The following is a 22,457-nucleotide window of genomic DNA, read 5'->3' as shown; positions in this document are numbered from 1 at the left end:
AGTGTAGACATGCCCTAAGTCTCCATTGAGACAAACCCTTAACCGGTATGTTTACCCTGCAATTAAACACCCGCGGCTGGCTCGTGTCAGCCGACTTGGGCTTACGGGGCTCGGGCTACGGGACAGTTTAATTGCAGTGTAGATGTTCAAACTCAGGCGGAGGCTCAGGCTTTGGGACCCTCAGGAGAGAAAGGGTCCCCGAGCACAAATCATCTACACTGCAATGAAACAACCCTGTAGCCCCAGGCCAAAAAGCCAAAGTCAGCTGACGCAGGCTAGCCGCAGGTGTTTAATTGCAGTGTAGACATACCCAACATGGTCAGGAAGATGGGAAGCAGAATGACAGTTAGTAATTGTGACAAATAAGCATGGCTGGCTCAGGACCCAACTTCCAAACTGAGAGGAGGCCTTCTCAGGAAAGCAAAAGGCAAAAGGAGAGGGACAAGTCACATGATATTCCTCATGAAGTTTTCCCTATAACTGTTCCAATGGTGGGTGCGGCAGAATAGGCTATTTGGTCAACCCAGCCTTCCCCCACCCCTTGCCCCAAGATCATCACAGGCTAGATGATCAGCAGAAGACATGGGCCATCCACTCAGAAGCCTGTACCCCCAAGGACATGCTGACAGGATTCCCATAGGGGACAGCTGCCACTGGGGGTGCAGGGACAGAAAGGTAATATAGGAATACTATCTTTCCAGAACAAACTCTGAAGGATTAGTGTGGGGAGGATACGTATCTCCTCCTGCGTTCCCGCTAAGGCATGCTCCTGCATGGCCACACAGGAGCCCATCAAGAGCCGCACACCTAATGAGGAGAGCCATGCAGGCACACAGGCCCTGGGGCCTGGAGAGGAGAGAGATGTAGGGTGAGGTGGGGAATAGGGGGTGGAGAGCTTGGGGTGTGCAGGGCTGCAGCAAGGAGATGCCTCTCCCCCAGCCCCAGAGCTGTTGCAGCAGGGAGAGGCACCTCTCCCTGGGCCGTGGGGCTGCTGCAGTAGGGAGTCCTCTCTCCCTGCCAGCCCCAGGGAAGCCTGCACCCCAAACGCCATCCCAGAGCCCTCACCTCCAACCGGAGCCCTCAGCCCCTGCACACCTCAACCCTCTGCCCCAGTATCGTTCACTTATATAATCAAAGACATCCAAATTCAAGAAGAGGTTATCACAGGATTAACTATGTTCCACAGTCCATTGATAAAGTTCTCAAGTCTTCCATTTCTTGGAGAACACCTGCTGTGTCTGGAAGGATCAGATTTTACAATCCCTCAGGCCAAAACTTTAGCCAGAATCTTATTCATCTTGATTTACTAACAAAATTATCGTTTTTAATAACAGAGATGCCTTAGTTTGGCTGCAGCCCTGGGGAGGGGTGATTTCTGAGTTTCTGGAGGTTTTTAATGCTCACTCAACTTACTTTAAAATTGTTCTGATATGAAGGGAACCTATCCAGGAATTATTTTTCATTCTACCACTTAAAAGTTAAATAAGACAATAGCTACTACCTAAAAAAACAAAACAAAACAAAAAACACTGTTTCCACGTCACGGGGTGAGCTGGCCTTTTAAGGGGTTGAGGGCTCAACCTCATCTGTGCCATGTTTAACCCATCTCCCAACATGGAAGGAATGAATACCAGGGCCATGTGATGGGGAGCATGTGACTAATAATGGGGCTTGCTTGTGGAATATAAATTCAGTCCGAGGAGCGACACCTGAGAAAGTAGACCTAGGAATGAGAACTAAGAACCACTGGACTAAGAACAGTCAGAAAAGGGCCAGTAAGGAGGCCTAGGCTGAGTAACTCTCCAGAGCTGCTAGGTAAAAGATCTGAGAGAGAGAACTGCAGGGAGAAGGAACTGCTTGGAGGAAAGTCTAAGTAGGGCTCAGACTAAGAACCCTGTGAGTGTGAGCTAGCCAGGTGGGCTGCGGGAAGATATGGGTTGCTTTGAACTTTAAATTAATAAATCAGACTCCAAAAAGGGGAAAGTGACTGAGAAAACACTTGCAATGTAATGTCTGATTAACTGGGGAAGAAGAGGAAAACTAAGGCAGTGTCAGGGCCTAATGCCAGAATGGGTAAGTCCTTCCTACACTTCCAAAAAAACAGTGCTTTCTTCTCTAATGCTCTTTTTGCAACAGAAATTTGAACCTATTCCCACAGCAGAGCATGTAAATGATTCAATGCCATGTTCGCTTACTCTCCACTGGAAACTCAGGTAGTCCAAAGGTTGGGGGTGTGAAGAAACAAAGCAAGGTTTGGCAAATGGAAAAGGAAGAAACATGTAGGTAGAGAAGCTTCCAAGATGGCAAGAAAAACAGAAAGTAAAATATCCCCCCTTAAAAATACCTGCCCATTTTAATGTATATGACAGCGCTGAGTTAGACCCAAGTAATGGAAAGATGTTGTTCCTCTTCTGCAACAGTTGAAGAGAGAGTTACAAATCAAAATACTTGGGAGGCACTGCACAAAGGTACAGCAGGAAAAAAGAAGTGACCACAGTGTGTATTTTGGGGTCTCAAAACAAAATCTGCACAAGGCTCTGGGTGGCAGGGCGGCGAGCTCTTGCCAGGCAGCGCAGCTGCAGAGCCGCAGCCTGACCTGGTGCTCTGTGCTGCGCGGTGGCGTGGCTGGCTCCAGCCGGTCACCACGGCTGCCTGTCCTGGTGCTCTGTGCTGCGCGGTGGCGTGGCTGGCTCCAGCCGGACACCACGGCTGCCTGTCCTGGTGCTCTGTGCTGCGCGGTGGCGTGGCTGGCTCCAGCCGGTCACCACGGCTGCCTGTCCTGGTGCTCTGTGCTGCGCGGTGGCGTGGCTGGCTCCAGCCGGACACCACGGCTGCCTGTCCTGGTGCTCTGTGCTGCGCGGTGGCGTGGCTGGCTCCAGCCAGTCACCACGGCTGCCTGTCCTGGTGCTCTGTGCTGCGCGGTGGCGTGGCTGGCTCCAGCCGGACACCACGGCTGCCTGACCTGGTGCTCTGTGCTGCGCGGTGGCGTGGCTGGCTCCAGCCGGACACCATGGCTGCCTGACCTGGTGCTCTGTGCTGCGCGGTGGCGTGGCTGGCTCCAGCCGGACACCACGGCTGCCTGTCCTGGTGCTCTGGATGGCACAGCTGTAGCACCGCCAGCCACCAGTGCTCCAGGCAGCGCAGAAAGGGGGCAGGGAGCAGGGGGGTTTGGATAGAGAACAGGGGAATTCGGGGTGGTGGTCAGGGGTGCTGGGAACAGGGGGGTTGAATGGGGACAGAGGTCCGGGGGGAGAGGGGGCAGTCAGGAAGGAGGCAGGGGTTGGATGGGGCGGCTGGGGACAGTCAAGGGCAGGGGTTCCGGTGGGAGTTAGGGGACAGGGAGCAGGGGGAGTGGATGGGGCAGGGGTCCCAGAGGGGCCGTCAGGGGACAGGGAACATGAGGGTTGGATGGGGCAAGAGTCCCGGGGGGCCATCAGGGGGCGAGAAGCAGGGGGGGTCAGATGAGGGTGGGGCGGGCCACGCCTGGCTGTTGGGGAGGCACAGCCTCCCCTAACCGGCCCTCCATACAATTTCGGAAACCCAATGTAGCCCTCAGACCAAACAGTTTGCCCACCCCTGGACTAGATGGTACAACAGCATATGCCAAGTCCAATACAGCAGAGGACGCAGCACAAACACAGCCGGGTCCTATCCTCTTCTCCTTCTTCATCTCCCCATTACCACCTCTTCTGCAACTCCCTAACCAGTGACCACTGCAGCAGAATAGCCTGAAAACCTACAGGTTCTGAGCCACCTACACCCCAGAAGCTGATGGAGAAGAGTACCTCAGCAGATGAAATAAGGAGAGATTAGAACCCCCAAATCCTGCATGTAGATGTGGAGAGAAAAACATGCCTGCCTGCAACTTGAGTCCAGAGAGACTGAACAAGCAGTGTGATTTGAGAGGATTTGGGAAGGAAGAAGGAAAACACAAGAGAGAGACAATAATTGATACACAAGTTGAAAACAGTATAAAGCTTAATATATGTGCTGAACTACAGCATCTGCACAGGCCAGCACCCAGTGAATACAGCACTGAGTGCTTTAGAAATGAATGTAATAAACTGCCTACAACCATTCCTGCCAGTCACACTACTTCATTTCAAGGAGTTTGTTCCAGCATGACTGGTTTATGACACAGTATTTTTAACGTTTTGACTTTATTTACTGGCACTGATGGCACGCTGTCCTAAAGCAAACAAATTCTGAAAAGACACTTCTGTAAACATATCTATTACACACCACTGAACACTGTTATACTGACCACCGACAGTATAACACAACACACACCACCAATTTCCAAGTGCAATAGTTCGGGCTGACATTCCATCCCCAATTTGTGCTACTGGACCATGATTTTGCGTTCCCCAACTTCTCCGTTTGTGTCTCAACCCAAAGGCTACTGAAGCCTACTTTTGTGTTTAAGTATAATTTAAGTATAGCAAAAAGGCAGTCTGGAGCTACGTGTATCTCAGGAACTGACAAAAAGTGCAAGCCTTCTAGTTCACTGAGTTCCTGGGAAGAACACAAAATCTTACTCTGGTTGCCTCAGACAATTTAGCTTGGCTCCCCCAAGGCCTCCCAGCCTAGCTAACGAGAAATTCCCCAGAAAACCCCATATAAAAATGCTTTTTATACCTCTTTAAAAATGCCTTAGATTCTCTATATATTTGGTAAGACTTTTTACTTCTTTAAAATGTCCCTTGTTGCTCCTCTAGATAATGCTCCAGTGATGTATTACAACAGTAATACAGGACTGCAAAGCAATGGGCTACCCAGACAAATATTAAATCTTATTTTCCTCTTTGCTTAGAAGAAGCGGAAAACCGTTTGGCAAACCAGAGCTCTTGATGCTTCTCTGTCCTCCCACTGGAAACCCTGCCCAACCTACCCTATATCTGAGATGCTTTCTGTGTTAGATGTGAGGGCAGCAGTGCAAGCTTGCAAGTGTGGCAGTCACTGTTAACAGAGAGAAGCAGGGTGAATGAGCATTCTACCTCTCTTGTCCTCTGGGACAGAACACATACCTGTCTATTAAACAACAAAACATTACTGATCTGCTAACTAAGACCCTGAGAGAGAGAGAGAGTGAGAGAGAGAGAGAGATTCTTGTCCTTTAAATTTAAGTTCAGAAACAATTATGCAAAATTGAAGAACTGGGAATGTTCTTACACATACCCTTTGCTAGCTCACAGACTAATACCAAGAGATTATTTTTCATATTATCCGAGCAACCTCTCTCTCATAATTAGGCTAGGAAGGATTAGATTTTTATCAGTAAATAACAGTAAACATCAATTTCACAGTACGTACACAAACCGATGAAGAATATTTCCATCTACAATAACTGAAATGTACAGAGAGATGAAGTAAGAAAAATGCGGCTTAAGAATTTATTAGAGTTTGATTTAAGGATGTTTTATTTTGTATACTTTAACATGTGATCTTGACAATTTGTGTTTTAACGGTTATAAAACTTTTACTTTTTTAATCTCAGTGTAATATTTAATATCATTAAATAATTGTCAACACCCAATAATTTCCCAAAACTGTGAAAATTTTAATCCATAAAAATTGGGAAAAAATGCTTAAAGTCCATGATTTTGCATAATTGAAAATTTAAAAAACTCTTAAAATCATAAAAATATAAAAATGTAACTCTTCCAAGCTTACTTATAATGTATTCTATTGATTCTAAAAATTAATACACACAGCTTAAATTATGATAGAAAACTGTCATTTACAAAACTAGTTCAAGTCACGTTTAAAGAAGCTGAACTGATTCCCCAACAGTAAGAAGGCTTGGACTTCTGTAAAACCTTTGAACTGGACAGATAACTGGGAGAAGAGCTTTTAATCTCCTGTCTAGGTAGAGGTTAAAATTTTAAATAAAGAAAAGAAAACCAACTGAACTAAAAAGGCAAAATCCTTGCAGTAAATAATCAATGTGATGCATAAAAACATAGCCACATGAATTCCATTGACAACATGCACATTGATAAATCTCCACATGTTGCATTAAATATCGCCTGCAAATCAATGATTTGTAAGCATCCTCCATTGTTCAGAACCTCATTGAAACTTTGACAGTGAAGTGCTATTTTAGGAAAAACTGAAGTAGCCACTTTAACGAAGTTTGAGCATTTGTGGTACTTTGAAAGCTACAACACCTCAACAAGAGTTCTATTTCCATCATTCCAAAATACTTCTAATTTACAAGTTACAGTAATCAGGAAAGCCAGTCCAGCAAACACTGAAGTCAACAATCACATGCTTTCAAACCTACTGAACTAGCTCTTACAGTTGTAGGAAGTTCACTGGCTCTGCATTTCCTGTCTTGCAGAGATCATAATGCCAAAGGACTGGAACTTGTAAACTCTGCAGCCCTCAGCTGAACAAGGGCTCTGCTTCAGCACAGTTTAAATACTGTGTACACCTAGAGCTTCAGTCACACCTCATGGGACATCAGCATTGGCATGACAGCGAGATTTTGTTAACTGCGGTTCAGACAACTTATTACCCTCTACAATAAAATATTTTTGGAAATTAATTTTTTGGAAGAATCAAAAAAATTCTAGTTGACTACCTACTGCTTTGAAAATGCCTCTTCAACCCTAGGATTTGGATAAAATTAACCCTAATATTTTTCACAAATTAAGATTTATTTTAAAAAAATCCGTTTTCTATGCAAATCTAAGCAAGAGAGGCTGGGTTGTTTCTGCTTAGGCAACAACATACATTCTCAACTATTTTAGTGTTGTATGGTAAGGCCATCATTAGAAACAGAACTTAGTTTAAGGCTTGCAATGTAAGTGTCCCACTATGCAACTAAATAAGGCCACGTCTGCACTAGAAAGGCGTGTCAGTACAAGTATACCCTCCTAGTGCAGACACAGCTTATACCAGCAAAAAATTGCTGTTTTAGCTTATACTGGTTCAGAGAGCAAAGTAAGTTATATCAGCAAAAGCATTTTTATGCCAGTATAATGGTTTAATCGAGCTTTTGCCAATACAGAAATCCTACTAAAAAAAAAAAAAAAAGTCATACATCTAACCAACATTGCGGTAGTAGCTAAAGTTACTACCGTAGACCTGGCCTAAGAAGCTTCATTAGCTCAGGAAAGACAGTGGTTGTGCACACAAGCCAGAAGATAATTCCTCAGAAGTCACAGTGGATCTGTTTCCATCCACACACAGATGTGCACAACACCTGAGAAGAAGAGTGAGGAATATGTTAATTTAAAACATCTGGCAAATGGTTCACCCTTAACAAGTCCAGTTTTTGGACTTTTGTTTTTTCAAGGGGAAAAGGTATATTGTTGATTTGGGCTGGGGAATGTAGGGGCATGAAATGAGAAGCTGAAGCATGTTTTCCCCCCTTTATTGAAGTTCTACATCACACTACTAGAGTTAATGCAAACAGGAAGATCATAAAAGAACATAATGAAAGTCTTGCACACTGGGACTAAGGGACTGGTTTCAGTTACTGAATATAGATTTGGAGGCACACCACACAACAGTGAGTAACTCCACAGTATTACACCACTATATATTATGGCTTCTTAATGCTTTTTCTATATAACTCTTCAGCCTTATTCCAGTCTGCAGCCTCATGCCTCCTGTATCGTATCCTATCCAATATAAAGGCTTATAAGATTAAAATTCACCTCTACAAAGTGTGTCAACATGCATTTCCTTAAATTAGATGTAAAGTAGATCACACACACAGTACACAATTGTAATGTATCATTCCAAGGGTCTAGAGTTAGAATTACTCGTATTTCCAACTAGTAACAGGACACCCTGTTGCCCATTATCTCAGCTTTGAGAGAAAATGGGAGCAGAAACAGCTAATTTGTGAAAACTCTTTCACAAGCTCTTCTTATACCTCCAATATATCCACTAACCTCACTCAGAAAACCCAAATGCACTCCATCCTACTGACATGTATAGATATATTTTTTGTACCTCAGATTTAATATAATTCAGGATTTTTGATAGATAACATTGGTTACTCAACTCCACTGCTGTTTGAAACTAAGGTCAAGCAAGAAAGACTGAGAGTGCTCTTTTCATGCACTGTTAGCTCCAGGCACAAAGGGGCCTTCTGCATCACAGTCAGGGGTTTTCAGCAGCAGGAATATTTGCTATCAAAGAACAGTGAAAATACAAATCGTTCAAAGCAGCCATAGTGGAAAAGATGCTGTACCCAGAACAACATACACTATGTTTTGTACAAAATGGAATGCCACAAGTACCATGGCAAAGACAAATTTGTCTTAAAGACCAGCCAGATACTGACTATGGTGAGAAAAATCCCTTGTGAGCTTGTTTCCCAATGATTCTTATAATATCCACACTGAATGGGGATTTATTACCATTGTTTATTTTCATATTACTGTTTAGCATCTATTTAAATTGTGAATTCTTGTGGTCTACCACTACTATAATACCACAATGTGTTTCTATATTAAGACACTATTGAAGCACCGTTAATGTTAACCATTTTATCACCTTAAAATCAAAAGAAATTATATACAAATTTGCCTTCTGAGAATTCCATAGATATTACACAGACAAAATATGTACTCCAAATCAAAATAGCATTAAGTACATCAGATTGGGTAAATAACTTGCAACCAACCATACACCTAGACTAATCTGACATTCTAACTTGCTTAATCTACTTTAGTTTCTGAGCCCCTTTTTATTCAGATGTTCAATAGGTTTACAGGTTCTAGACACACGTCAGGTTTACACAGAGACTGGTAAATACATTAGATCTTTCCAAACTTATGTTCACCTGATCTAAGAGTGCTTTGTAATTTCTTCCAAGAAGAGCAATACACACATTTCAATTGAGATTGAGTTTAAAATTCCTATTAGAGTAGTTTTTATGTAATTAGATTGGAATGAATGTGCAACAGCGCCATTGCAGAAAACTTCAAAGCAGTTATACTGGAGAAATCACAACCCATTTCTGTGTGCCCACAAGAAGAAAGAATGGCTCTCTGGAGGATAAGAGTATATTAGTCTCTGTATGTAATAGATTTTATTGACCATATGGAACTGATATAAAAATTGTGTTGCAGTGGGTAGTCTTGGATTTGAGACAGGAATGTGACACAAAATACAGTTTCTGTAAAATGCCTGGCTGCTTTCTGGCAGCCTTTACAATCAGAAAAACCCAGAACATTTACCTGATTGAGTCACTGATGAGTCCCAGTTCAAAGCAAAATCTGAAGATTCACCCTCTTCGACTGAAAGAGAACAAAATACAGTTTGTGATTTCTAAACAAAACGGGAAGCACGAGATAATTAGAGCCCCATATACTATTAAAGTGTTACAACAGATTTCTGCACCAGTGAAGAAAAGATTATTTTCCATAAAATAATTTTAGGGTGATAATTTAGTAAAGTTTCTGTTCAAACATTTTCAACTTGGCTACTAAATCTGTGCCTGAATATTTTTTTCCCCATATACAAATTACCAAATTTGCACATGCAGATGTGAGTGAGGTTTAACTACCACAATGTATTGCGGATGTGCAGATTTAGGGGGTTGGTGCACACAAAAACTGCAAATTTGTGGCTGCAAAGAGACTGTTTTGAAAATTTCACTCTAACATATCACACCAAAGATATGTTCTATGAAAACAATATTGATGGACGTAATTAAACAATATGAAGAACTACAAAATTTATGATGTTTTAAAAAGTTTGGTATCCAAAACACTATATGTTATGTATGGACACATTTTGTAATACTGCAGTCACATACGCACTTTTTCTTTAAAATATTTATATTGTAATTTAAGGCCTGATCATGTGAAGACAATGGGGGTAGGATGCTCAGTATCTTTCAGAATTAAACACTTATCTAGCACTTGGGAAAGAAGTAAACACAACATTTTATCTTTAGCTGTTCAAATTTTGTTTAGCCAACCTTGTGCCCCTTAGAAACAGCCAAGAGACCAGCTGCCAACTAGGAGCCCAATTCTATTCCCACTTCAGTCAATAGTAGTTTTACTATTGTCAAATTGTGTGCATTTGAAAGTCAGAGGTGCAGAGATTGTCAACATGCCCCTTTATAATCATATACAACAGTGTCCTTATTTCTCCCTCAAAAATATAGTTTGGATATTGGACCTTTATTCTCTGACATACACCATTTTACTGTACACTCAACACTACTACCCGCCCTTATCCACACCTCACTTCATCTAAAAAATGGACATCTACAGGATTCTGCAGCTGAAGTCAATGTACCACTCTAAATTCACATTCCATAGCTCCCATTGACTACACTGGTCGTTGTATGCCCAGACCTTAGAGCTAGGTTTACAGCCCTTAGATTCAATTATTATTACCTGGAAGCCTCATTTTTTTTCCAACAAGCTCTAATATCCTTGATGCAGTTCTAGCAAGTTGATGTAGGTGGTTTTAAAAAGAAATTGGAAATAGAAAAGATAGCTAAATGGGTAATATAAAAATATTTTTGATGCACTGTAATCTAATGGGGAGATTGCACAACAAATGTACATTCCATAGAAGGCTACAACTACTGTAGCGCTATTGTATAATTTTATTACTTCAACAAAGATTGGCCACTTCGGTTGATGCTGATGATCCTTTAAAATTAGCTGTAGTCTTTTAAACAAACCTACATGAACACAAAAGCACATTTCACAAAATATTATATTTGGAATGATGGAAAACAAAGTATAAAATGTGAAAATCAATAACAAAACTGCCATTTATTTTGACACAAGTAGGACTGGGCCAAACATTTGCTCTAGTAAAAGGTTCACCCACCATTTTGTATCTCTGAGACCACCATCTTGTTTCATTTTTGTGACAAGTACTAAAATGCAAAAGGAATATTCTGGACATAATGAGATTAAATATTGCTTCAGCTCTTAGAACAGATATGTTCGTGTTTCAACAGTAAAATTACATGTACATTGGGAGAAGATATTTTTCCCCCAACATGTCAATTAAGCTAACTTTATACTGCATGTCTTATTCAAAAAGGATCAGCAGAACGTTTTTATCTGATTATGGAAAAAAAAAATTTAAATCACTTTTCTAATGGATAAGAGAATAAAACTTACTAAATCTGCTAAAAAATATGGCAAGGCCTTAACTTCAATAACAGTTAAATAAGAAATATATGGAACCACTGTTGGTCATCTGTAATTTTAACAACAGACTAACTCACATTTTAGCTAAACACAGGAGACTGCTACAGTCCTTGATTTCACTTGATTTCAACAGTACAACAACACTATACTTTTAGGAATCCCTTAAATGAGGCCAAAGGTTAAATGCTTAAAAGGTTAAATGAATGCCTTTACTGGCATTAATTTGTTTTGCTCTGCTGAGTGGATGAGGGAGGGAGACCACTACATTTTTATATTTAAATGAAGATGACAACACTTACATTCATTGAATATTACTGTCATGATTTCAGGTTCTTCCCCACACACACATGCAAACACATCACCTCATCTAACATTTTCATGCATCAAGGGAGTCGATTGCCTCACTAGTTTAGCCATAAATGCATTTTAGCTGTTGTTGCTCATCCCACTAATTTTTCCTCTCTCTTTTTTCATTTTCTTTTTCCTTTTTTCTTCCACTTCTCTCTCTCTCTCTCTCTCTCGCTCTCTCTTTTTTTCTTTTAATAAACACACTATCTTTACAGGCTCAAGGATGAGAAAAAGTAATAGCAACCCCCCTTGGAGGTATTGTTACATCTGACTACTGTGCAACTGAACAGGTTTTCTTTATCCAGCCGAACAGGAGTTCAAATTGGTCTCTTCAACAATAAGGTAACTGGCAGGAGCGATAGGAAAAAAAGAAGCCAGATCACTTCACACTGTTCAAGATGGGTGCTTGCTGTGGAAGCAGGAGCACATAAGGTAGCAAGTGGTACAAAAAGGCTGGCATGGTTAGTCTTGTACTTCCCTGAAATTATTCTACAGCACCATAACAATGCATGGGGCCTAAGGGACAATTAGAAAGATAGACTAATCTCTTTGGACAAGGGACCTAAGCGGGGCCTGCAAACACTCAGGTACTCGTGTGCCCAACTGTTTGCAAGACCAGACCCTAAATTAGACATCAGGCACCAAGGGATGTCAAACACAGTATGAGAATCAGTGATCTAAGGAAAGCCTTTAACATAAAAATAATCATTCTGCACACCAATATGATTAACAAGCCACAGCTATTTAACTATCTGTTCCATTAATATCCTGTCCTATGCACTTTGACAGGTAGGGAGGGAAGGATGGCCCCATGATTAAAGTGCAGAACTAGGAGTCAAAAAATCTGGGTTAATTTTCCAGCTCTGTTATAGACTTCTAGTGTAATCTTAAATTACCTAACCAGCATATACTTCTCTATTAAAAGAGGATAATACCTCACAGAGGTGTTGTGAGGCTTTTCTCATTGGCATATCTAAATCATTTGGACATAAGCACACATTATATAAGCACACATATTTGAAGTGGGGGGAGGGGTTATGTCTGCTGAGACAGTAAATATCCAAGCATTAAAAAAGTTGACAGGACAGCATTACCTTAAACTAAAAACTTTAATACTTGACCATCAAGGGCTAAATTCTGCCCTCTGGTGCATGAGTCCTCTGTTGATTTCATTTGGAAGGTCAGGATACATATGTTAGAAGTTTCCTGTGTTGGTAAAGGAAGGGCTGTGTAAAGGCTTTGTCCAAACTGGAGGTGAAGTCCCTGCTCATCCAGTGAGTGGAATAAAGGTTCAATATTTTGATTACAGGCTCAGCAGGTCCTCCCAAGGAGCAAACAGCAGGTCAGAGTGGGGTTTGACTGCTGAGGTTACATAGGCATCTCCAATTCTCACCACTGAGAGCAGTGAGTCAGAAAAACCTTGTTCATAATTTTAATTTTAGTTAGGGAGATGTTTACTTTAGTTTGCTTTCCCTGTCTGTCCTTACGTGTTATCTCTTTTATTATTTTCTGACATGATTTGAAGCCTGGTTCAATTTACCTTCTCTATTTTATATATTTGTTTATAGCAGTATTACTAGACTTTGTAAATAAATTATCTCTGTTTCCCCCTACCTTGTGGAGACTGGTTCATTTAAAACAATAATAGTAATAGGTGCAGCAGAAGGGAACAGAATCTAAGGGCAACACTTTCAAGATATGCTACTCAGTAATATACGGGATCTACGGAGACCATTCTTAACCAAAAAATGGTAAACGCTAAAAAGAACACTACACTGGTGGTACTGAAAACCTGTTTATTGTGTAAATCCTGTACCAGAAAGTTCCACCCAACTGTGTCGTGCAGATGGCTAAGTGGTTTAAAGATTGTCACAAATGATAAATGAATTATGCCAAAAATATAATGCCTAGAACTGATCTGTTGCTAAATAGGCTCGTGCCACGTTCAAATTGATGGTAGCCCTTATGAAGTCCAGAGACTATGTGGGGTCTAGGATCAATTTCGACACTGACTCTGAGCAACAAAAGAAATTGGAGCAACATGGAGGTTGATGCATGGGCTTCTTGCCTGGACAGCACAGCTAGAAGCCAATTGTTGAGACAAGGAAACACAAGGACACCATAACAACATCTGACATAAGCTTCTACGATGAAAAACACCTTGGTGAAGACCTGGGGAGCAGCAGCTATTCCAAAGGTGAGCACTCTGTACTGGAAATAGTGAACGCCCACTGTGAATCTCAGGAAACGTCTGTGGGCTCCATGGACATCCATGTGAAAATAAGCATCCTTCATATTGAGAGCCATAAACCACATGCTCTTCTCTGACAACAGGATAATTGCTGCCAGCATGACCATACGAAACTTGAGCTTGTGAAAGAAGTGATTAAGGTGCCGAAGATCGAGGACTGATCTCCATCTGCCTGTCTTCTTGGGTATCAGTAAGTAAGCTGAGTAGAACCCTGTTCTATCACTTCATCCAGAGATAAGGAGGGAAATCTAGCTGGTTGTGGAACCACTGTCGGGACCGGACTAAGGGATTCTTCCTCTACTATAGGATCCGAACACCTGCTGGAAGGATCCCTTAGGGGGAGGCAGGTGAAGATTCCCTTGTGGACTAGGCTGGGGGGAGGTATAGGGACAAGATTCCCCAGTATGGTCAATAGGCTGGATCCCAGGGAGGTTGTGATGGTCCCCACGGCATGGGGTACCAATGGCTCAGAGATGATTGAGGTGGTAGATGCTCCCATGGACGTGGCAGTCTCCGTGAAGGTGCGTAGTGGCGATAAGACGTGGTCGGTTCCTCTCCCAGTTCTGATTCATCAGAGAAGGAAAAGATTTACTCAGGTTCCAAAGCCAGTACCACTGGAGCCAGTGGAAGGGTGTAAATTATCAGAGCAGACGGTGAGGGATCCCGTACCTCAGGCATATCCTGTGGTAGAGAAATTATCTCTCCAGAAGTGGAGGGGCATGATAGATGGGGTGACTCCGGGTTTGGCCAGGTGAACACATCCTGGGACGCGGCTCTGGCTCCAGATCTCCCCGCTGTAAGAGGCACCCTCTCCTTCTGGGTATCAAATGGCACGATGGACTTTCCTGGAACAGGACAATCCCACATCTTTTGGGATGCCAGTGATAACAATACCAATGGACCAGTGCTCAGAACCGCCAGATTCCATTGCTTGTGTGACTTCTTCTCAGGTCTATGGGACTTAGCACGTGATCTGTCACCATGTCTCGAACTCGTGGAAGGAGTGTTCACTTTCTTCGATTTTGAGGAAGACTTAGTCCCATGCTTATAGGTATGTTTCCTTACCTCATGACTAGGCCCCGCTATGGGGTCCGTGGGGGGTGATTCCGACAGCACCAGATTTGGACATGGTAGCAGGAAACAGCTCCTCACTAATTCAGTCCAATGTATGTGAGGGTTCCCTGGCCTGGGTCCGAGTGAGGTCTCGAGGAGAACTCCATGAGGCGCTTCCAGAGGCAGAAAGCCTGCCCTTCTCAGATGTAGCTGGGGAAGGATAGGCAAATACTGCACCTGGTCACACAGGAGCTTCTCCCAAGCAGGACAGACAGCGTTAGTGATCGTCGCTGACCAAGAAGGAATGCAGGCAAGAGGTGCAGAGTTTGAAGCCCGGAGTCCAGGGCATAGTCCAATACCCGCGTGCCAGTACAGGGGAGGAGGGATTGGCGAAGAAGACAAACAAAAAAATAAACCCAAATCTAGACCAAGTACTAAAACTACAATAAAAGTACAATAAACTGGTAAAACTAATCTAAAAACTGGCAAACTATGTACACTGTCTTATTTCAAAGTGCGTCAGCGATGAGGACACTGAAAGTTCCGACCCAGACCACCCAGCCATGAGAAGGAACTGCGGATGCAGTTAGTCTGCCCCGCCCTTTGTCAGATGAAAGCACAAGGTGAGCCAGGGCTCAAGCAAGGAGCAACAGACACTATTTTCGAGTTCTCTGACTCTGGGAACATAGCAGACATGCATAACCCTCACTGGAATACAATAGGGCCCTTCATTCAAAGAAGAATAAATGTTTTCTGAGAAACAATGGACAAAACCATAATTAACCAAAATCAAGGATTAGACCCTTCCATAGGTGCCATTTAATCACTTTGATGATGCAAACACAGAAATCTAAACTACTACTGTTCAGCAACAGCAGAACGCAGCTACTGCTAAACCACTGAGAGAGAGGTGCTGACTTTGTGATTTCCTGAGGGGGGTGCTCGACTCCTGCTCCACCCCAGGCCCCACCCCCATTCCACCCCTTCCCCCAGCTCCCACCTCTTCCTGCCCCCGCTCCAGTCCCGGAGCGCCCATGGAGTCAGCACCTATGCACTGAGACTGAGACTGATAGAAAGATGCAGAAGTATTCGAAACATTCTCCTTGGGAAGTACAGCATGGAAATATTAAAGGAAAGAGAGGTGAAGTTTAAGGATGTAAGCCAAGATTTTAAAAAGCAGCTAGTGATTTTGCCTCAACTTGAGACACCTTAAAGGGGCCTGTTTTCTTGAGAGCAATGCTCAGCACTTCATAAAAAAACAGTGCCCTTTAAGGTGTTTCACACTGGACTGAAACATTTTAGAATCTTGGCTACCTCTACATTTAAATTCCAATTATTCTTGTCAGTTACACACCCCCCCCTTTCCCCCACTTTTCTCCAAACTATAAAAGGTGTTTGTGCATTCAGGTATGGTTGTAGTGAGAAACAACGGCGATGTAAAAGGTTCATACTATATCTGCTCCCTCTGAGTCATTGTTTTGAAATGTCTTAAAAAAAAATTTCACTCCTATTAGTAATGCAGAGCCAATATAGCTAGAGAACAGCAACCTGAATTGTATTCTGCTTCATGCATCATCAACAAAAGAGTCAGTCATGTTCCAAGTACAGTATATTATTGGTGATTATGTCAGTTTTCAGATCTCAGGTTGAATTCATAGTCAATTTTAAAAACAGAGTTAAAAGTAGTTTCAAAGTACTAAAATCTTCTCTGAGTTCCTTTATCAGTGTTTGTGGCCTTACCCTTATTTTTGTTTATTGTTAAAAATCTTCTCTCCCCTGTTGCTGTGTGAATGACCTACATAAACCACAGTTGAGATAAACTGACTGACTGAACAGACGAAAAGGGGAAACAAACTGTGCACCCAAATTGTCATCCAGTGCACGAAGTGAACAAACTGGAAACAAGGAGAGGCGCTCTTTTAGTTTAATTCTTCAAGTACAGTAATCTTGGTGCTTCTAGTAACTATGGTCATAAAGAACTTTCACAGTTTCTAAATTGACAGTATCCTTTTAATGCAGTTTGTCTGGGAAGCAACTATGAAGTTGAACCCTCTAGAAAAAAAAATGTCTTGGAATGAATTTCCATGCAAAGAGCTTTGAAAATGTCCTTGGGCTAGCACATACAGAAAATCTTCTTGTGATAAACTCAAAGGGCCAGATTCTCCAGTTCACTAAGGCCACTTTGTGCTGTGCAAGTAGAGAATTTCCCATGTGCAGGGGGAATTTCTGCTGGCACAGAGCTGCCAGAGGAGGCACAGCACCTTCATACACCAGTTGCCGCCTCATGCTGACATAAAAAAGAAGAGGGAGCAGGTCAGGGATGGGCTTGCTGAAGAAATGTTGGGGGGTGTGGCAGAGGTGGATACCCAGTTCTCCACTCGCGTAAGGGACCTTAAGCCAGCAATGCCAGCAGCATTAGAACAAGATGCCTTTCTGCTCTAATTTATGACAGGAGTAGGCAGCCCTGATCAGGGAGCCACAACCAGATCTCTCTGGCCACCACTCTTCACTACAACCAAGCACAGCTCAGATACAGTAGGGAACTGTGGGCAGATACTCCATTCATTAAACAGTATTACACAAATCCAAATGTTTACATTTTGCCAGCTTATCTTAGATGTTCTCAGAGGATATTTATTTAATTGCTAGGTCACTGGTGCTGGAGACTAAAAGGTTTTGGTCCTCTGCACTCAAAGAAACGTCAGAAAGAATTCAGCACCCATTCCCGCATGAATCTGAAAATCTATTTATGGGTGTGCCATTACCTGAACTCCATTCATAGTACAGTGCTTATTTAACACTTGATCACTCCCAGGAAAGAAGTTAACCTTATCAAACCAAGGCACTTCTGAGCCACATGTTGATTTCTAGATGCAATCAAACCTTACAAATGAGCAACAGCCCCTTAACAGCTCAGATTCTATATGCATACTTCTTATCCATAGCCTTCAAGGGGTGAAGAGAACTATTGACATGATAGGATTGTACTAATATTTGCCTTAGAATAAAAATACTACAGTGCTCTATCCTAAGAGTCAAAAACAATGGCATAATATTATTGGCCCCAATTTGGAAAAGTACTTAACCACATGTTTAACTTTCCGTGCCCTGTCTAAATAGGGAATCAGGTGACTTTCCTGAATCAGAGCTATTATGTTTTGGACCATTACGGTAGAGTACTCTCGCCATTTTGTTACATCAGATAACCTCTCTGAAGAGGATGATGAAATGGTCTGAGTGCAGAAAATGGACATGTTGCATTTTAGTTGGTTGGGTGTTAGATTATGTTATTCTAAATAGGATGGGTTTATTTCTCACATAAACTACTACAAGTTGTATCAATATTGTCTGTATATTAGCCTGCAGTGTGTGCGTCCAAACTCTCATATTTCCCTCTGGATAGGTTTTGTAATAAGACCCTTTATTATTAATCAAATCATACAATAAATACATATTTTCCCAGACCTAGACACAGATACTTTTAAGCTAGAGCTCAGTGATTGCCACTTCCCTGAAACATCAGTTCTCATATACTTTTCACACTTGTTTACAGCCGCCACCCTCAGATACATATCCTTTCAATGCGTTTAGCTTTCATATCGTCTCCCATCTATCCACAATCCCTTTCTCAAAGTTTTCCTTTCTGCCTTTAAAAAGGGATTGCATGAAATTATAAGCCTCCAAACCAATGAACAACCATGGACGCCTTGTCTGCACTACAGAGTTTTGTCAACACAAGTTACACCAACAATCAAAAACCCGTATAATTACATCGCTTGTGCATGCTCACACAATGCTGCTTCTGTTCATCCACAGTTGGTACTCTAGCACTGACAGAGAGAGCAGTGCACTGTGGGTAGCTATGCTCATAGTGATCCTGGGAGACCCAGCATACCCCTTACTCCCATGGCTCATGAAGCCTTACATGGAAAACCTGAACAGCAGCAAGGAGCGCTTCAACAATAGCTGAGCATGTGCAGAACAACCACAGAATGTGCCTTTGGCAGATTAAAGGCTCACTGACACTGCCTTTTTGGCAGGTTAGACCTAAAAGAGGAAAATATTCCCATGGTCATAGCAGCCTGCTGTGCGCTCCACAATATTTGTGAGGCTAAGGGTGATAAGTTTCTCCCACTGTGGAGCGCAGAGGCAGATCGCCTGGCGGCTGATTTTGAGCAGTCAGATACCAGGGCTATTACAGGAGCACAACGGGGGCTACTTGAATCACAGAGGCTTTGAGGCACCATTTTGACAATGAGCTCCAGTAATGTGTCTTTCTATACAGCACTCTGCCTTGCTTTGTTGCCTTGCATGAAAATTTTGATGATTCCCGACCATGATTTGTACTCAGCAAATGATCAAATTGCCACTGTGTATTAATTCCAGCAGCAACCACCATGTGTAGGAGACAAATAAAGATTGGTTATCTTTCAGAGAGTATGTTTTTATTAAATTCACATTAACAACGACACACAAAAGGCTTGGTGGGAAGAGAGATAACAATGAAGGGCAGTGTAGGTTCTTATGGCTGTATGTAACTCTGAAGGGGTGAAGTGAATGAGGTACCAAGATGGGCCAGGAAGTTGCAATGAATGTGTGGGAGGAATCTGAGGAGGGTATGGAAAGCAGTTCTGTATCAGCTGCCGAGGGGCCAGGGGGGGCGGGGTGTTGCGCACACCTGAATTCAGCCTGCAGCGTGATTAGGGACTTCAACATTTCCATTTGTTCCTCTACCATTTTTATCATCCGCTCCTGGCTCTCCTTTCTGTCCTGCCTGTCTATTTTATAATTTTCTTTTAAAGTCTCTCTCCACGCCCTGCCTTCTCTTTTTTCGGCCTCGGAGGATTGGAGCACCTCTCGAAATGTGGCCTCCTTGTTCCTCCTTGGTCACTTCTTTATCTCGCGGAGGTGCTCCGCCAGTGTGTACGGGATTCCCCTGAAGGCCACATCTGCAGAAGCACAAGAAACAATAAACAGAAGCATGATTCTTAGTGCATGCATCAAATCAACATCGCAAAATGCACTTTTTTAAAAAACACAAATCAGTTTCTCACTCTCCCTTGGCAAGCACCCAGTGCAGCGAATGCCCTAAACATGATGAGTTTGCCCCCCCCCAGGGGGGGAGGGGGAAGGGGCTCAAGATGGGGTAAAGAATCTCATGGTCTTTTAATGACAGGTTTCAGAGTAACAGCCGTGTTAGTCTGTATTCGCAAAAAGAAAAGGAGTACTTGTGGCACCTTATTGGATACTATTAATTTAGGCTTAAATAGAGACTGGGAGTGGCTAAGTCATTATGCAAGGTAGCCTGTTTCCTCTTGTTTTTTCCTCCCCCCCCCCCCCCAGATGTTCTGGTTTAACTTGGATTTAAACTTGAAGAGTGGTCAGTTTGGATGAGCTATTACCAGCAGGAGAGTGAGTTTGTGTGTGTATGGGGGTGGTGGGGATGTGAGAAAACCTGGATTTGTGCAGGAAATAGCCCAACTTGATTGTCATGCACATTGTGTAAAGAGTTGTCACTTTGGATGGGCTATCATCAGCAGGAGAGTGAATTTGTGGGGGGGGGTGGAGGGTGAGAAAACCTGGATTTGTGCTGGAAATGGCCCACCTGATGATCACTTTAGATAAGCTATTACCAGCAGGACAGTGGGGTGGGAGGAGGTATTGTTTCATATTCTCTGTGTATATTTAAAGTCTGCTGCAGTTTCCACGATATGCATCTGATGAAGTGAGCTGTAGCTCACGAAAGCTTATGCTCTAATAAATTGGTTAGTCTCTAAGGTGCCACAAGTACTCCTTTTCTTTATGGTCTTTTAAGGGGATCACTGCAGATGACTCGGAAAAATACTGTAAATTCTACCACCATTTTCCACAGGTGGGGGTGAATGAGGCGGATATCTCATTCCTGAGGGTAATCAAGGATGCATGAGTGCATCTCTCCTGCATGTGTGCGGCATCAGACCAAGTCTCTATGCTGCTCGCCTGTGTGCCATGTTGGTCCCTGCATAAGTGATTGCCAATTGCCGCAGGAAAGTTTCCTACAATGGGGGAAGGAACAAAGCAACTTTGCCAAGGAACCTTCGGCAGAGGATTGGTGAGTAACTCCCGGAAAGTTTCCTAGAGATCTCTCCGGAGGATTCCCGTGTAATCTCGGTGCACATTAACAGTGTTCTGCCGCACTTAGCTGCACAGGGGAATGTGACGCACACACAAACACAGCTAGTCTGGTACATTTCTATCCTTCACCAACTTCTAGAACATACAAAGCAAAGGACAGCTCTACCTCAGATAACCGAACAACATCTACTCAAAAAGATCACTTACCAGGGCTCTCCTCTCCTGCATGATGCTTGCCAGAGACGAACTGCTGGGACTGGCTAGATGCCTCCAAAGTGGAAAAGAGGTCCTGACTCACAGCAGACAACCCTGTCGTACGCTCCACATCATCCTCCAACTCGACCTCCTCGTCCACAACTTCATCCTCAGGGTTGAGTCTGCTGTCCGCTGTCTCTAGCCCCGCTGACATATCTACAGGGCTCTTGGCGGTGGAGGTGGGGTCCTGCAGAGAATGGCGTCCAGCTCCTTATAGAAGTGGCAGGTCTTCGGCACAGCACCAGAGCGATGGTTAGACTCCCTTGCCTTCTGTTACGCTTGTCTCAGCTCCTTTATCTCTGCACAGCACTGCTGCGTGTCCCATTCATAGCCCTTATCAAACATGCCATGAGAAATCAGACTGTAGGTATTGAAGTTCCTACAGCTGGTTTGGAGCTGGGACTACTCTCCCCACAGTGCCAGCAGATCCAACAACTCAGGTGTGCTCCAAGTGGGAAGCGTTTGCTGCGTGGAGCCGCCATGGTCAGCTGGGAAGATGTGATGTGAGCTCTCCATGCCAAGCAAACAAAGTGGAATTTCAAAAATTCCCAGGCCTTTAAAGAAGGCAAAGCAGAAGCCTGTGTACTTAGGTGCAGTGCAGCAGATTTCAAACTGCTGACCAGAGCGGTCAGGATGGCGATTGTGGGGAGGCCATTTACAGCGACATAACCAAGCGCGAAGTCTACACTGACACTTTGTCGATATAACTTTGTCGCTATAGCTCTACACCTCTCATCGAGGAGAGTTTTATTGCCAGAAGGAGCAGTGTAGTGTGTATACCTCCACTCTTTTGTCAACGAAAGCTGACTTTTGTGAACAAAACTCTGTAGTGTAGTACACAAAACCAAAGATGTTCATCCCAGCACCATTCATCCTCCAACAGCCTGACACAGAGCAGCCTCAATATACAATACCTTAATTTGGTCATGATCCCATCAGGTGCTGAGCACCATCAATTTCCATTTTAAGTCAAAGGGAAATGCAGATGTTCAGGATTTAGCAGGATCAGGACCCTAAGGAAACAGTTTAAAACTAGCCTTGCAGGAGCACAAGGCAGATTAAAAATCTTTAAAGTTTAGCTACATGACCCAAGTGTAAAAGGATGCGGTATTGTCTCTCTGGCGTATGTCTACACTAAAAAAAAAAAGGGGGGGGGAGGGGGGAGAGGAGGGTTGTATCTCCCCAAAAGTTAAAACTGCAGTGAAGACAAAGCTTCTAACTTGGGTTAGCAGCTTGAGTTCAACCCCAGACTCCCCTATGGGGTTTAACTTGAGCTACTAACTCAAGTTAAA

General features: G+C 43.2%; 1 protein-coding gene across 12 annotated transcripts in view; it reads right to left on the bottom strand.

Annotated features, from left to right (window-relative positions):
• ZNF423 (zinc finger protein 423) overlaps window positions 1–22,457 on the bottom strand; it is a 334,537-nt gene that overhangs the window by 252,609 nt on the left and 59,471 nt on the right. For 9 of the 12 annotated variants that reach the window (XM_073307700.1, XM_073307696.1, XM_073307686.1 and 6 more), the window contains exon 2: window positions 9,201–9,260. The exons of 2 other annotated variants lie outside the window; for them this stretch is intronic. In XM_073307700.1, the coding sequence (XP_073163801.1) occupies window positions 9,201–9,260 (60 nt within the window). Of the gene's footprint in view, window positions 1–9,200; window positions 9,261–10,370; window positions 10,409–22,457 lie in introns of those variants that run through there. One more of the 12 variants, XM_073307689.1, reaches the window with a different exon arrangement.

The sequence above is a fragment of the Lepidochelys kempii genome, chromosome 12 (genome assembly GCF_965140265.1).
Source record: "Lepidochelys kempii isolate rLepKem1 chromosome 12, rLepKem1.hap2, whole genome shotgun sequence".
Taxonomy (NCBI): Eukaryota; Metazoa; Chordata; order Testudines; family Cheloniidae; genus Lepidochelys; species Lepidochelys kempii.
This window is presented reverse-complemented; position numbering and strand designations above follow the sequence as displayed.